The following is a 12893-nucleotide window of genomic DNA, read 5'->3' as shown; positions in this document are numbered from 1 at the left end:
AGACAAGAGGCGAGAAAGGGCACGGGGAAAACTGTGTGTGAGGACAGGACTCAGGAGTGCCGTCCTGACTGATTGGAACTAAGATAGTCTAATTAGATGATCCCAGAGGGGATGAAAATACACACTTCTCATTGCTACTTTGTTTATCCGATTGGAAATCTTGGATTTTAAATCTCAATTGTAAAGACTTTGAAAAATGTTGAAAGACTGAATAAAAAAATATAATGCACTATTTCCAAGTCAGTAATCAAAGCCATTCAAAAGTTTGTGGTCAGTAAAAAATTTATTTAAAATAAATTAATACTTTTAGCCAGTAAGGATGGATTAAATTGTTTACATTTGCAAATACGTTTACAGTTATATAAATTCAAACATTTTTATTTTCTATTCATCAAAAAACCCTGAAAATAAATTGCATCAAGGTCTCTGAAAAATATTAAGCAGTGCAAGTTTTTTTATAGCATTGATAATCAATGTTTCTTGAGCAGCAAATCAGCATTTTAGAATGATTTCTGAAGGATCATGTGACTGAAGAGTGGAGAAATGATGCTGAAAATTCATAGGAATAAATAGTCCTTTTAAATATACTCAAAACAGAAAACAGTAATTTTTCAAATAAATGCAGCCTAGCTGAGCGTAAGATACTTTAAAAAAAATCTGAAATCATGAGAAAGCATGATGTACTAAGGGAATTAAGCCATGCATGCCAAAAATCATGACAATATTGGTCTTACTATAGACCTTCCATCTTTATCAATTTACCACAAACACACTTATCTGATATATAATATTAAGAACAAAAATAGCCTGTTAAAACATCTGATCTAACCTTTTTATATTCATATCCATTTGGGCAAAATATTTACTTTATTGGAAGTTTTGGTAAAAATTCTTAGACATCATGCTTTGGCTCTACAGGCCCAAGATTATAATCTTTGATGACTATTTTGAGTGTTGGTACTACCTCGATTGAAATATATAACTGTTCCAAAAAAGTATTGGGAAGGAAATATACTGTAGAGACGGGACCTCTTGGAACTTTAATGCTATAGACCGTCCATCTTACCACTAACACACTTATCTGATATTTAATATTAAGGTCAACTAACGTGTATGAAAAATCCATCAAAAATTTGAGTGAGAAATGGTATTAGAAAGATTTATTTTATTAATATTTGAAATGCAAGACTAATTCACAAGCAGGCATTTGGATTGCGCTTAGTTTGCTGCTGCAGGCTTTAGACTTTTTTTGTAAAAGTAATTCAAAATGAAACCTGAAAGTGCCAATCGTTTAGGAATTCTAAGTGTTGTTTTGGATAAAATACTGTATTATCATTGACCACATAATAACGGAACCACAGCCTCAGCTTTCAAATAAACTGTTGCCAGATTTGAAATTTGCTTCCTCAAATTCCTCAAAACCCCAGCAGCACAAGCATTACAAAGTGAACAATACACACACTTTCCACAACAAACTCCTTTCAAAAATAGATGCTCTGACGATAGAATGCATAGTGCCATCTGTGATGGGCACAAATAGTTCATGTAGTGCATTTCGTTTGTAAACACCTGCTGAGTCAGAAGAAGAAGAAGAAAAAAAACAAATATGGACCACGAATAAATGCACCATTTTGTAGACGTTCCAGATGCAATTTTCAAATTGTTTGTAGGCAACCTGCCTAATTTAAGTCATATATCTTTTGATTATGGTAATGGGGGTTGTGCTGCGCCAATAGACTTTTCATTCAGGTTAAGAACATTTTTTTCATTATTTATGTTCATCAGATGAGTATTACCAGAGAACTACTAATTAACTCTCTCTAAACATTAAAGAAAACCAAACAAACTGTACTGATCGATGCTGTTAGTGACTGTTAGGACACAAAGAACAGAGACAGAGACTTCAACTATTCTGCGGTTGTCCAATCGAGCTAATCAGCAAAGGCTGTTCAAGCTAATCATTTTTGGTTAGCAACGACTCAACACAGCACTCTAATGTCTGGAAAATACATTGCTTGATTCGTACCATCTCAAACAGACTTATCAGGAGCAGTTTGGTGTGACTGCTCTTGGCCCCTGACAGCAAAAGGGAAGAGAGAAGAATTTTTTTGTTGCTGGTCCCTCATTTCATCACACCATTCCTTCATCCCTTTGTCTGTCCTTTTTTCTGTCTCTAACCTTGCTTCTGTTTCTTCAGATAGCGTGCACGCTGGGACAACCCCATGCTCATAACATATTTGTTGAGCAGCTTTGCAGGAAGCAGAACAGTGGTCACCCAACCCTGCAGCAATGACATAATAACAGACTTATTAGACTGTCAGAATCCAGAAGACGAAAACATTCGGCTTTAGTACTATAGTCTATACCATATACAAGCTTCCATCATTCTAAGTTGTCCTTTTAAGCATAGTTTGTAGGATTTACACTACTGTTCAAAAGTTTGGGGTCAGTAGGATTTTTTAAAAGAAATTACATAATCAGCAAGGATGCATTAAATTGATCAAAAGTGACAGTAAAGACATTTACAATGTCACAAAAGATTTATATTTCAAACAACTACTGTTAAAACAGAAATATTAAGCAGCTCAACTGTTTTCAACATTGATAATAATAAGAAATCAGCATATTAGAATGATTTCTGAAGGATCATGAGACACTGAAGACTGGAGAAAATTCAGCTTTGCATCACAGGAATACAATTTAAAATGCATTTAAAAAGATATGTTACTTTGAATTGTAATAATATTTCACAATATATTATTTTTGACCAAATTGCCCCAAATTGAGCATAAGATACTTCAGTGACCCCTTGAATTCACTGTAGACCTGAACACTGAATTAAAGATGAAGGCATTTTAAGAGGGTCTCACCATGACGGCATGAGGGAGGTAACCGTTAGACTGAGTCTGCAATCCTACGGTACTCAGCTGGGCTTTTACGTAGCGTTCTGGAGTGGGGATGTCGAGAGACGCCCTCTTGATTTTGCTCAGCTTGGTTGTCACAAAAAACGGCAGCACGCTCTTCAAGAAGATACACAAGACACTTCATCACTGTAAGTAGTTGAACTAGTCTAAGTCTGGGTGACCAGAACACACCACATCACCAGTAGAAAAACACAAACACTATACAATATATCTCAAATGGAATTTCACTTAAAATAATCAGTTGCATTTTTAAAGGTACACTATGTAACTTTTGGCCCACTTGCATTAAAACGTTTATTTTGCGGAAGAACATTGTTTTGGTTGTGCTTCAGCTCTGCATGACTGCAGATGATTATGACCCTTTACAATAGATAATGCTTTACAATGAACAATGAGAGCTACATATGGTAATTTATCCGTTTCATAAACTACCTTATTTACCCGTTGAGTAATAAAATGCCATCTCCACGTAGCTTTTACAACATTTCAAATTCTCGTCAATGTTGAACTTTGCCACTTCCACACCATACACGCATCAAAGTAGGCAGAGCAACTTTTCTATATTTACGGATATGACGAGACACGGACGGGCGAGTGACACATGTACACAATTTCCCGCGAAAACCATCCCGCTAGGTCTAAAATACAAACACTTACAATAAGCTTACCATAGTGAATCAAGGTAAGACAAAAAACAGGTTTTGGAGGAAGGATTGATGATGCAGTGTCTATTTTTTTTTACATGTAAAAAAAAAAAAAAAAAAAAAAAAAAAAACTACATAGTTACCTTTAAATGTCCTTTTCAGCTAACACCAATATAATATAGTGAGGTCTGAACTCTGAAAATAGCTCTTAAAACATTATTTAAAACAATAATAAAACAATAGTAAAAACCTAAAGTAAAATTGACAAACTATATATCATTTGAAAGCTTACAAAGCTTAAAGAATTCTAGTTTTCATATTTGGTAACTGATTTTCAAAGTAAATTACACAAGAGTAGTAATTTATTAATTTTAAACAAAAATATTTACATACTTATATAAGGCGTGTTCCGACCTTTATTTTGAAATAGCAATGAACATGAAAAATCGTGAAAGATTGGTAGAAACCTCAGATTGTTTTCATGAGTTAAAAAGATAACATCCATTAAATAAATAAAAAGGTCTGAAAACATTTTAAATATAAAGAAAAAATAATAGATTCACCATTTGTGATGCGGCGAACTATAACCCACATTCATGATCTTTTTATGCGTTTATTCGAGGTAGAATTCAAATCAAACACTACTACTTCTGAATAGGATGTCTATTTCATAAATTGTATGAAAATAATGGAAATATATACGGTTCAGATCACTCAAACTATATGGAAATGGAGGTGCCTTTATATGGTCAGTAATGGAGCTTAGTTGTCATCTAGTGAAAAAGTTTTGTACTGTGCAAAACTAAAATCTTCTTACTGAAAGCTCATGTTTTGAGGTATCAAGCTCAAATTAACACAGCTTATTCTGATTTATCTTAGATTATCTTGCAGTTTTGGAGTAAAACGTGTCTTGTAAACATAATATTTTTACTTTTTCATAAACTTAAACTTCTATAACTTTTTTTAAATTTATTTTACATCTACAATAATCTGTCAAGTGACTTCTTTAAAACAAGATCAACCTTAGGTCTACATTCAAAAGCATTCTTGAATAACAACCATTTAATTTTGGATAGTGTATTTTCATGTGACAGTTAAGTGGTTTAGAACTACTCTGTCATAGATGTTCACTCACCTGTACAATAATGCCTTTGCTTTTGTATTCAGCATCAAGTCCACGGGAGAAGAAGTCCACAAAGGCCTGGAGGAGTGAGAATAATCATCTAATGCATGTCCTTCAACATCGTGAATGTAACAAACTCATTAACCAAAGCATCAAGATGCTCTAGTATTCTAAAATCAACAAATATGCTCAAAATATAGTGCTGCTAAACACAATGAGACTTCAGGAAACTTCCTCTGAGAACATTAGCAACAAAAGAAAAGCAGACTTTTCTCAGAAAGATTTCCAAGGCCTGATCCATGATAGAGAGAGAAAGAAAAAAAATGACTTGCCTTCGAAGAAGAATAGAGGGTGAGGAGAGGAACTGGGTACATGCCACTCGCTGAGGCAACATTCAAGATCACTCCTTTAGACCTAGAAAGAGTCAGGGGTTTTTCACACATTAATGTTCAAACGGTTGTAGAACAGCACATAAGCATGTTTAATACAGTCAACAGTGCTTGTAATGTCCCTTACATTTGTTCCATTTTCACTCAACTATTTTGACAGCACAGAATTATCCCTTCTAACGGATTCCTGCATCCCTGTTGCTATGGCAACCGGTCCCCGTGCCAGTGTACATACTGTTGCATTATGTACTAGTGCGCACCAGACTCTAGGGCTCCAGATGGGAGGAGCTATACAGATACTTTCGGTATGGTTTTTATTCTCAAAACGGAGAATAAAAAAAAAATCCAAGAAAATCCAAGAAAATTCTTCTTAAGACTTTAACTTAGTACATTGGTTGGAACAAACTTCCATTATTTGTTTCATTTTGGTTCGACACAGTCAGCCTCTGCCAGAAGAAATAATTAACAGTTTCTATCAAGAAGCATCTATAATAGCCAATGAGAAAATTTAAAAGTAAAAAATGTATCATGATTATTAGACTGAAGTGTGCAAGAACTATAAAGGCCAAACCAACACATAAGCATGAGATGACCAAACAGTATAAAAATAACCAAGTAAATATTTGCATGACACACTTCTGTGGGAAATACTAGTCATATCGCTACACGCATGAAATTCATTCCATCTGCTTTGAATGACCAAACAAACACTAATTAAAATCAAAAACACATTTTAGTGATTTCTGAACGTACCTGTCAACCATCCTGGGCAGTACCAATCGCGTCATCTATAGTAGTACAGGGACAAAACATGTGAATCAGATCTACAATGTTTTAAAAGTCTATTGCACGATGAATTAAAGAACAGGACTATAAACTCTGATAACTCCCGATGATCTTTTCAGTAATATTTCATATATGCAAAACGATGCACATGACAATCCTTGAAAAATTCTGTCCTATGTATTTTTTTTCACCATACAGAGTAATACATCTTGGATCCTGAGGGAGGCAGCATAGACTCAAAATTCAGGCTTTATAATACAGAACTGCAGTGGCAGCTGGCTGGCTACACACAACTTATTGTGCACAAACGAAACTGTTAATATATATTGGGCTATAAATATTATTAGTTTATATATAGTGCTGTAATTATATTGTAGAAATTAGTCAAATCAGTCACATCATGAGGAAGTCAATTTTCCTGGATACATTGAGATAAAATAGTTTATTGTAGAATGAAAACTACAACATTCAGGATGCAAAATGTTCTCTCCAGCCCTAAAAGGAGTTCTGTAAATATCCAATATCAAAACAATGAACACTTTTACACATGACAGCCCATATAACACACCAAGAGCAGTTTGTGTTGAGAAACTTGGCCCACCCAGACACAATACAGAGGAAGTGGGACAGTTACCGATAGTAAAATGTAGGAAAGGAATCTTAAAAGCAGAGCAACAACAACAAAAAAACGACCAAAAACGTAATTATAATTTACCTTATAAATTATAAAAACTACGTTATGACTGTTTCTGTCATTTACACATACACTTTGTTACCAGTCACAGTGGGCATGTAAAGGCCGTTTCTAAGACTTAAGTGAAGAGCAAATGCGTCTTACCTGACAAACTGATGTAATGTTGATGTTGATCATATTGTTGATGAACTGCAATTACAACTGTCAATACGTTACCAACCAAAACAAAATTTAAAACAACAGACAATTACACTTCTTTTTAATAAAATGGAAGTTTTGCACAATGTGTTTTACAACTGGCTACATAAACTCACGCTGTCGACATTAGGAATGTTGAGGAAGAACTCTGGGTAGGAATAAGACACTCCAACATTGTTAACTGTAGGTGGAAGAGACATAAAATAATTTCAGGGGAGATTATTATTAAAAAACAACATAATAAAAGCACTTTCAATGCGCTTGAGCGATAAAAAAAAAAAAACAGGTTAAGAAAGATGTGGAAAGATAGGTAGTTCCCTCCACTTTCCCATAGCTGGCAGCAAATACTCAAGTGTCACTAAACAGACAATTGATCATTAAAAAAAGAGAGAAAAAAGTTCTGCTGTTTGAGCCCAGAACATATTGTTCCAGAAAGAAAAACAAGACAACCTAACCAAACAGTATCCCACTAAGACCTAAAAAACAGAGATGTAACATACCTAAAGCTCCTATTTCCAGTCCAGCCAGTCCAGACTCAATCTTAGTGTAGATGTCCAGAGATCCAAAGTCAGCAGAAATGGTTTTGGTCTCCACATTATATTTGCTCTCTGGAAGAAAAGGAAAAGCCGAACATTAGGAATGTCACAGAATGTTAACAACATGATGCTAATTTGCCTTGCACTGGTTTGATTCGATGAAAGTGTAAAAGTGCCAATAAATCAACTAAAACTTTTGGTAACTTAATTGCAAAAAAGCATATCACCCAAAAAACTAAAATTGCCGTTTCTCTTCACATAAGCGAGTGCATCATTCAATTCTTTGAAATGCACTAAGATGTTCTGTTGTAAAAGTACTTTATTTACTAAATATGTCCGAGAATGGATGGTGGAGAGGAGAGAAAAAAAGAGAGAGAGAAGAATGGAAAGAAAGCACAAAAAGGACTCCATTCACATGTTCGCTCTAGTAGACACTGCACTGTGTCATTGAAAGAAATGTGACGTGTATAGATGGCAGCACTCAGAAATGTCCCACCAGGAAAATGCAGCCAAAAAAAGAAGAAAATACACAAAATCTTAATAAAACTACACTCAACGGGAGAATAGGAGAACTTCTTGTACTGGTGGATTACTGGTACCTATTAAAGTAATAGATACTCAGGTCATAAGCTGTAATGATGTATTTGGTGTTAGTATCAGATTTGTATTGCAACAGACCACAGATTCAATGAACAGCTCTGAAAGTAAAATCAATAGGGTACATTTGAGAAAAACCACTAGAGGAATCTTACAAGCCTACTGACCATTTTCAGTTCACTTTGTCATTTTGTAAAGAGTACTTAAAGCTAGGGTTGTAACAATAAATCGTGTCACAATATATCGTAATACAAAAATGCAACAATGTGTATTGAGGATAGTGACAATATGTATTGTGTATAGTTTACCCAAAATGTGCCAACAAAAAGTGTGAAAAAAATAAAGTTTACAGAGTTTTAGTGTCAGTGCTGCATTAAACTATGGTGTATAATGTTGAATATAATGTATAATAATGCAATGGGGGAATATGTGTGGGTCCTGATAATGACAAATGTCATGTTACCAGTAAAAAGTGGCCTACATTATTTTAAATATATCTATATAATATCTAAAGAGTGCAAGCATATTTTCGTCTAAAATAATTTGTTTTCAGGCTTCAGAATCATGAATATTTTTATTCTGGTCTCACCATTGTCCCGTGCATTGGGTTACCAGCACCAAGTCCAAGTCTATTCATTTACACCCACAATGTAATGACCAAATTTAGCATTTTAATCAACAGTTAATTTTTTGTTAACCTTTACCATATGTCTTGGAGTATCGCAATAATATTGTATCATGAGTTCAGTATTGTGATACGTTTCAAATCGTGACACGAGGGTGTCGTTACACCTTGTAGTATAAACTACAAGTACACTGATATTTTGACCACTATTGTCATCATTGTGACATTACAATTAGTTGATGGCCACTTGGTTGATTAACACGATTTGTAAAAATCTAATTTAACTACTTCTGTTAAAAATTGCGAATCAAAAATGCTTTTTTTTTAAAGCTTCAGGTTTGCTGTGCTTGTTTCTAGGGCTGCATAATTTGTATTTATATAATACATCTATTGAAATATGTCACTATAAATTAGAAAATTATTTAAGAAAAATATAACAAAAATACTGTTATTTTACAGAGCAACTGTAAAATTACAATATAATTTTTTTTTTTTTTATTCAGGTTTATACGCTTTTATTTTGGCGGGAAAACCACAGGAAGACCATAAAGCTTTTGTTTAGTTGGCAACAGCTGGTTTTTAAGTACTTCTCATTACAAGATTGGGAAGATAGTTGGCACTTGTCAAGTTCCCAAATGAACGTTATAAGAGACCCAAGCTTATAACACACTGAAAACAAGGATTTTTGAGCTGCTCGTGTGTAAACGAGTACAGTGCCTCAATTTTATAAATTTATTTAATCAAATCGCAGCAATTGCAACTTGATAATTTGATTTTGGTTTTATTTTGATTAATCGTGCAGGCCTAATAAATACTGCATAAAACAAATGTTTGAATAAAATAAAAGTTAATATAAACATTGGTCAATCACCAGTATACACCATACAGAAGTCCTGTCCATTTGGAGGACTACACCACACATGTAAGGCAAGAGTCATCACATGTCCAACACTTTTGTCAATTGTCACTTTTATCTGATGAAAGGTGCGCCTGACTATATTTGCCAGGTTTCAGTGGAGGTCACTGGGCTGATTTCCTCCATTCGATGCTCTCTCTCTCTCTCTATCTCTCATCCCCGCCATGACATCTCCAGGATCCACCTCCATCTGTGAAGTCGCGCTCTGCTGCAGAAGCCAGGCAGCTCAATTGGCAGAGTGCCTGCCTTTCAACACAGAGCTAAAAATAACTCTGCTCATTAACATCCACATTCATTTAGCAGAGGGAGACACTCGCTGCCTCACAAGCAGGAGCAGAACTCCATACACACACGAATAGGTACCCCACAGGTCCTCTGCACACAAGCAAACAAACGCACATTTGCCAGCACATGGATGCACACACGTGCGTGCATGCTCTAAATCATGCCATCCTCCTTAGATCAGGAGTCAGCCAACCAAAGGACAAGAAGAAATGAATGGGGGTGCATCTGCGATTCAGCCACTGCCGCTCTATTCATGCAACGTTGAGACCCTGCCTTTGCTTTGTTCTTGCGGTGCCAGTGATATAAAGACTGCAATCAACAGTAGACTTACATATAAAATTGTAAATGATGAAAAAAAATAAAAAAATGAAAAAAAAAATATATATAGGTGTCTTCCACTACTATGTACTTGGATTAGAAAAATAAATATCATGTACAATGTACTTATTGTTCTCATGTTGTATTGCAAAACACTTTTGCTGCTATTGAGGTGGGATATTGGTAAAGTTAGGGACAGGTTTGGTATGGTTAGGCTTAAGGGTGGGTTAGAGTGTAAAGTGAGGGTCAACAATGTAATTACAGAAATTACAGCTGTAACATGCAAGTATTTTTAAAATATAAATACAATGTAAAAACATTCAAGTATACAATAAGTTCATTGGGTCAAACAAATTACAAATTTAAATGTTAGTACAGTACATAGTAGTTAAAGTCCCTTAAAGGTACAATATGTAAGAATTTTGTAATAAAATATCTACAAATCACTTGCACAGTGTGATATATTTCCTGCAGTTGTGTACTTACAATATCCCAAAAGTTCCCAAAAAATGTAATTTCAGAGAAATTCCAATTTTAAATAATGGTCCATCCCGGAATTTCACTTGTCGCCTGTCAATGACGTAATATTCCCTTTATTCCTGGTTTCCAGCCGCTCGTACTGCCATAGTAACCATGGCGACAGACTTTGACAACTGCGTAACGTCTAGCGGCCTGCTCACGCTGTTGTTGTTTCGTTCAAACATTATGGACCATGGCAGGAAGACAATATGGGAGCAATATCGGCGTGGCGTTTTCGAGACGCCGAGAGCTCCACAGACTTGACAGAGACGCCACTCTTGTATGTACTTTATTAGACAGGTGAGCAATTGTACATAAAACTAATCAATGTTATATAGTTCAACATGATGAAATGTTAGAATATGATCTGTATGTTATTCTAATGTTGATCTAGCTTACTGCTAGTCTCATTCAGCCAACAAACGAACACATTATAACTTTCACCACACTCAAGTGCAGTTTAGTGTGATAGTGTAGAGACCAAGTGAAACAGCACTGCGTTATAGGGGTGTGCCAAAAAAATCGATTCACAGAAGAACCTAGATTCTCATTTGCAACGATTCAGAATCGATCTGAAATGTCCAAGAATCTATTTAATAAATAAATAAAATCAGCTGGCTGTTCGCCTCCATTTTTGTAACTAGCCTATACGGGACGTGAGCGGCAAATAACTAAAACAAAAAGGAAGCAAATGGATGAGAGGGAGATCTTTCGTTCCTACCATTTGCATGTGTTTTAAGTCCTGTCTGTTTAACTTAAAACACGCTTGACAGGGCATAAGAACGAGCAGAGAGAGAGAGTCGGCCGCGCGCGCGCACTCACCCGAGCGCTGTCTGCTCTCTCTCTCTCCCTCGCGCATATTAATCAAAATCAATTAGTACGATGGTGTCGGGAAAAAAACTCTCCAGTGATGAAATGTTTTCTGTGTTGACAAATCTTGTGCGATATCCTAAACTGCCGAATACATTGCTTGTTTTTACCGTTTACATTTCATTGTGAATGCTGCTACCAAAGTCAGAGCGGCCAAAGCGTCAACAAGATTCCCCATACTTTTTGACAAGCGTCCTTGACAGGGCGGCCGTAGCTTTTTTGCAGCTCAAGTCGGCGGCGGTGTGAACGTACAGTCAGCCGCCAGCTGCAGACCAACGCACATTGCAGTGCTTCACGAAACTCCCTGCCAACTCCGAGAAGGCAAAAAAAAAAAAAAAACGGCCTATCGCTGCTTCATCGCCAGGTAGCTTAGGGGTAGGACTATTATTCATTTTGAAAGAAGCACTTTATTTTCATAACTTGTTATTCTTTAAGTTACTGAGTCTGACTGAGAAATATAGATGTTTTTTGGGGTTGTGTTCTACATGATATTTGTGGTAAACTGCATCTATTTTCAACCATTTTGTATTATGAAGAAGCACTTTTGTTTTGTTCCAACTTATTTTATAGCTAGATACTAATGAGTAGCAATTGAGAACCAGACAATGTTTTTGATAAAAGGCACTTCCCTGAGAATTGAACTTAATAAATGTGAAAAAGACACTTTAAAGTCTCCGTTTGTCATTCTGTATAGCAAAGCAGATGAGAGTAGATCATGATGAGAAACCCGATTAGAAATAATTATGGATAAAATCGAATCGTTTTGAATGGAAAATCTTTTTGAATCGAAAATCGATTTTGAATCGAATCGTGGCCTCAAGAATCGGAATCGAATTGAATCGTGAGATGGTAAAAGATTCCCACCCCTACTGCGTTACCTCACAAGTTTAATTCGTCAAATAAACTGACCTGTGTGAGTATTAATACAGCACTAGCAGGTCCTAATTCCTTTATATCCGCGGGACTCGCATGTGGCCCTGATATCTGTCTCTCATAAGCAATCGCCTACTACTTTATCCCACAGTCATGTTAAAAACATCAATGTATTCACTCATCCATAAACATTATTAGATTCATCAGCTTGACGACAAGTTCCATAATTCCGCCTGAATTTTGCGTCATCAACGTACAACTTTGTTATTGTAAGAGGTTAGCGACCCCTAGCGGTGAAAAAAAAATTACATATTGTAGCTTTAATAAAAAGTGGGACCAAATTAAATCTCTTTTTAAAGCAACACAATGTACATAAAACAAGAAAATCAGCAATACAAATTTTATAAGAGTATTTTTAAGTAATAGGTAAACCGAGTGGTGGAAGGCCGATTAATCAAACCACATTTGGCCATTTTAAGAATAACAAAATTGTTGGTTTTAAATCTTTTGGTGAATTTTGATTTGTATCAATACTGCGTAAACTTTTTTATAAGTTTTGGTGTTTATTTCAACCCATTATCATGCTACTCATTTGC

General features: G+C 35.5%; 1 protein-coding gene across 1 annotated transcript in view; it reads right to left on the bottom strand.

Annotated features, from left to right (window-relative positions):
* Window positions 1–266: 266 nt before the first annotated feature.
* Window positions 267–12893, bottom strand: part of hsd17b12b (hydroxysteroid (17-beta) dehydrogenase 12b) — a 38946-nt gene continuing 26319 nt past the window's right edge. Inside the window, exons 4-11 of the mRNA XM_079637790.1 lie at window positions 7259–7366; window positions 6875–6939; window positions 6705–6749; window positions 5834–5868; window positions 5024–5105; window positions 4704–4769; window positions 2871–3020; window positions 267–2281 (exon numbers count right to left, since the gene is read on the bottom strand). Of these exons, the coding sequence (XP_079493916.1) occupies window positions 2174–2281; window positions 2871–3020; window positions 4704–4769; window positions 5024–5105; window positions 5834–5868; window positions 6705–6749; window positions 6875–6939; window positions 7259–7366 (659 nt within the window). The 3' untranslated portion in view covers window positions 267–2173. The remainder of the gene's footprint in view (window positions 2282–2870; window positions 3021–4703; window positions 4770–5023; window positions 5106–5833; window positions 5869–6704; window positions 6750–6874; window positions 6940–7258; window positions 7367–12893) is intronic.

This window comes from Phoxinus phoxinus, assembly GCF_949152265.1.
Source record: "Phoxinus phoxinus genome assembly, chromosome: 2".
Classification (NCBI taxonomy): Eukaryota; Metazoa; Chordata; class Actinopteri; order Cypriniformes; family Leuciscidae; genus Phoxinus; species Phoxinus phoxinus.
The sequence above is the reverse complement of the archived record's forward strand: the minus strand, read 5'-3'. Positions and strand labels throughout refer to the sequence as shown.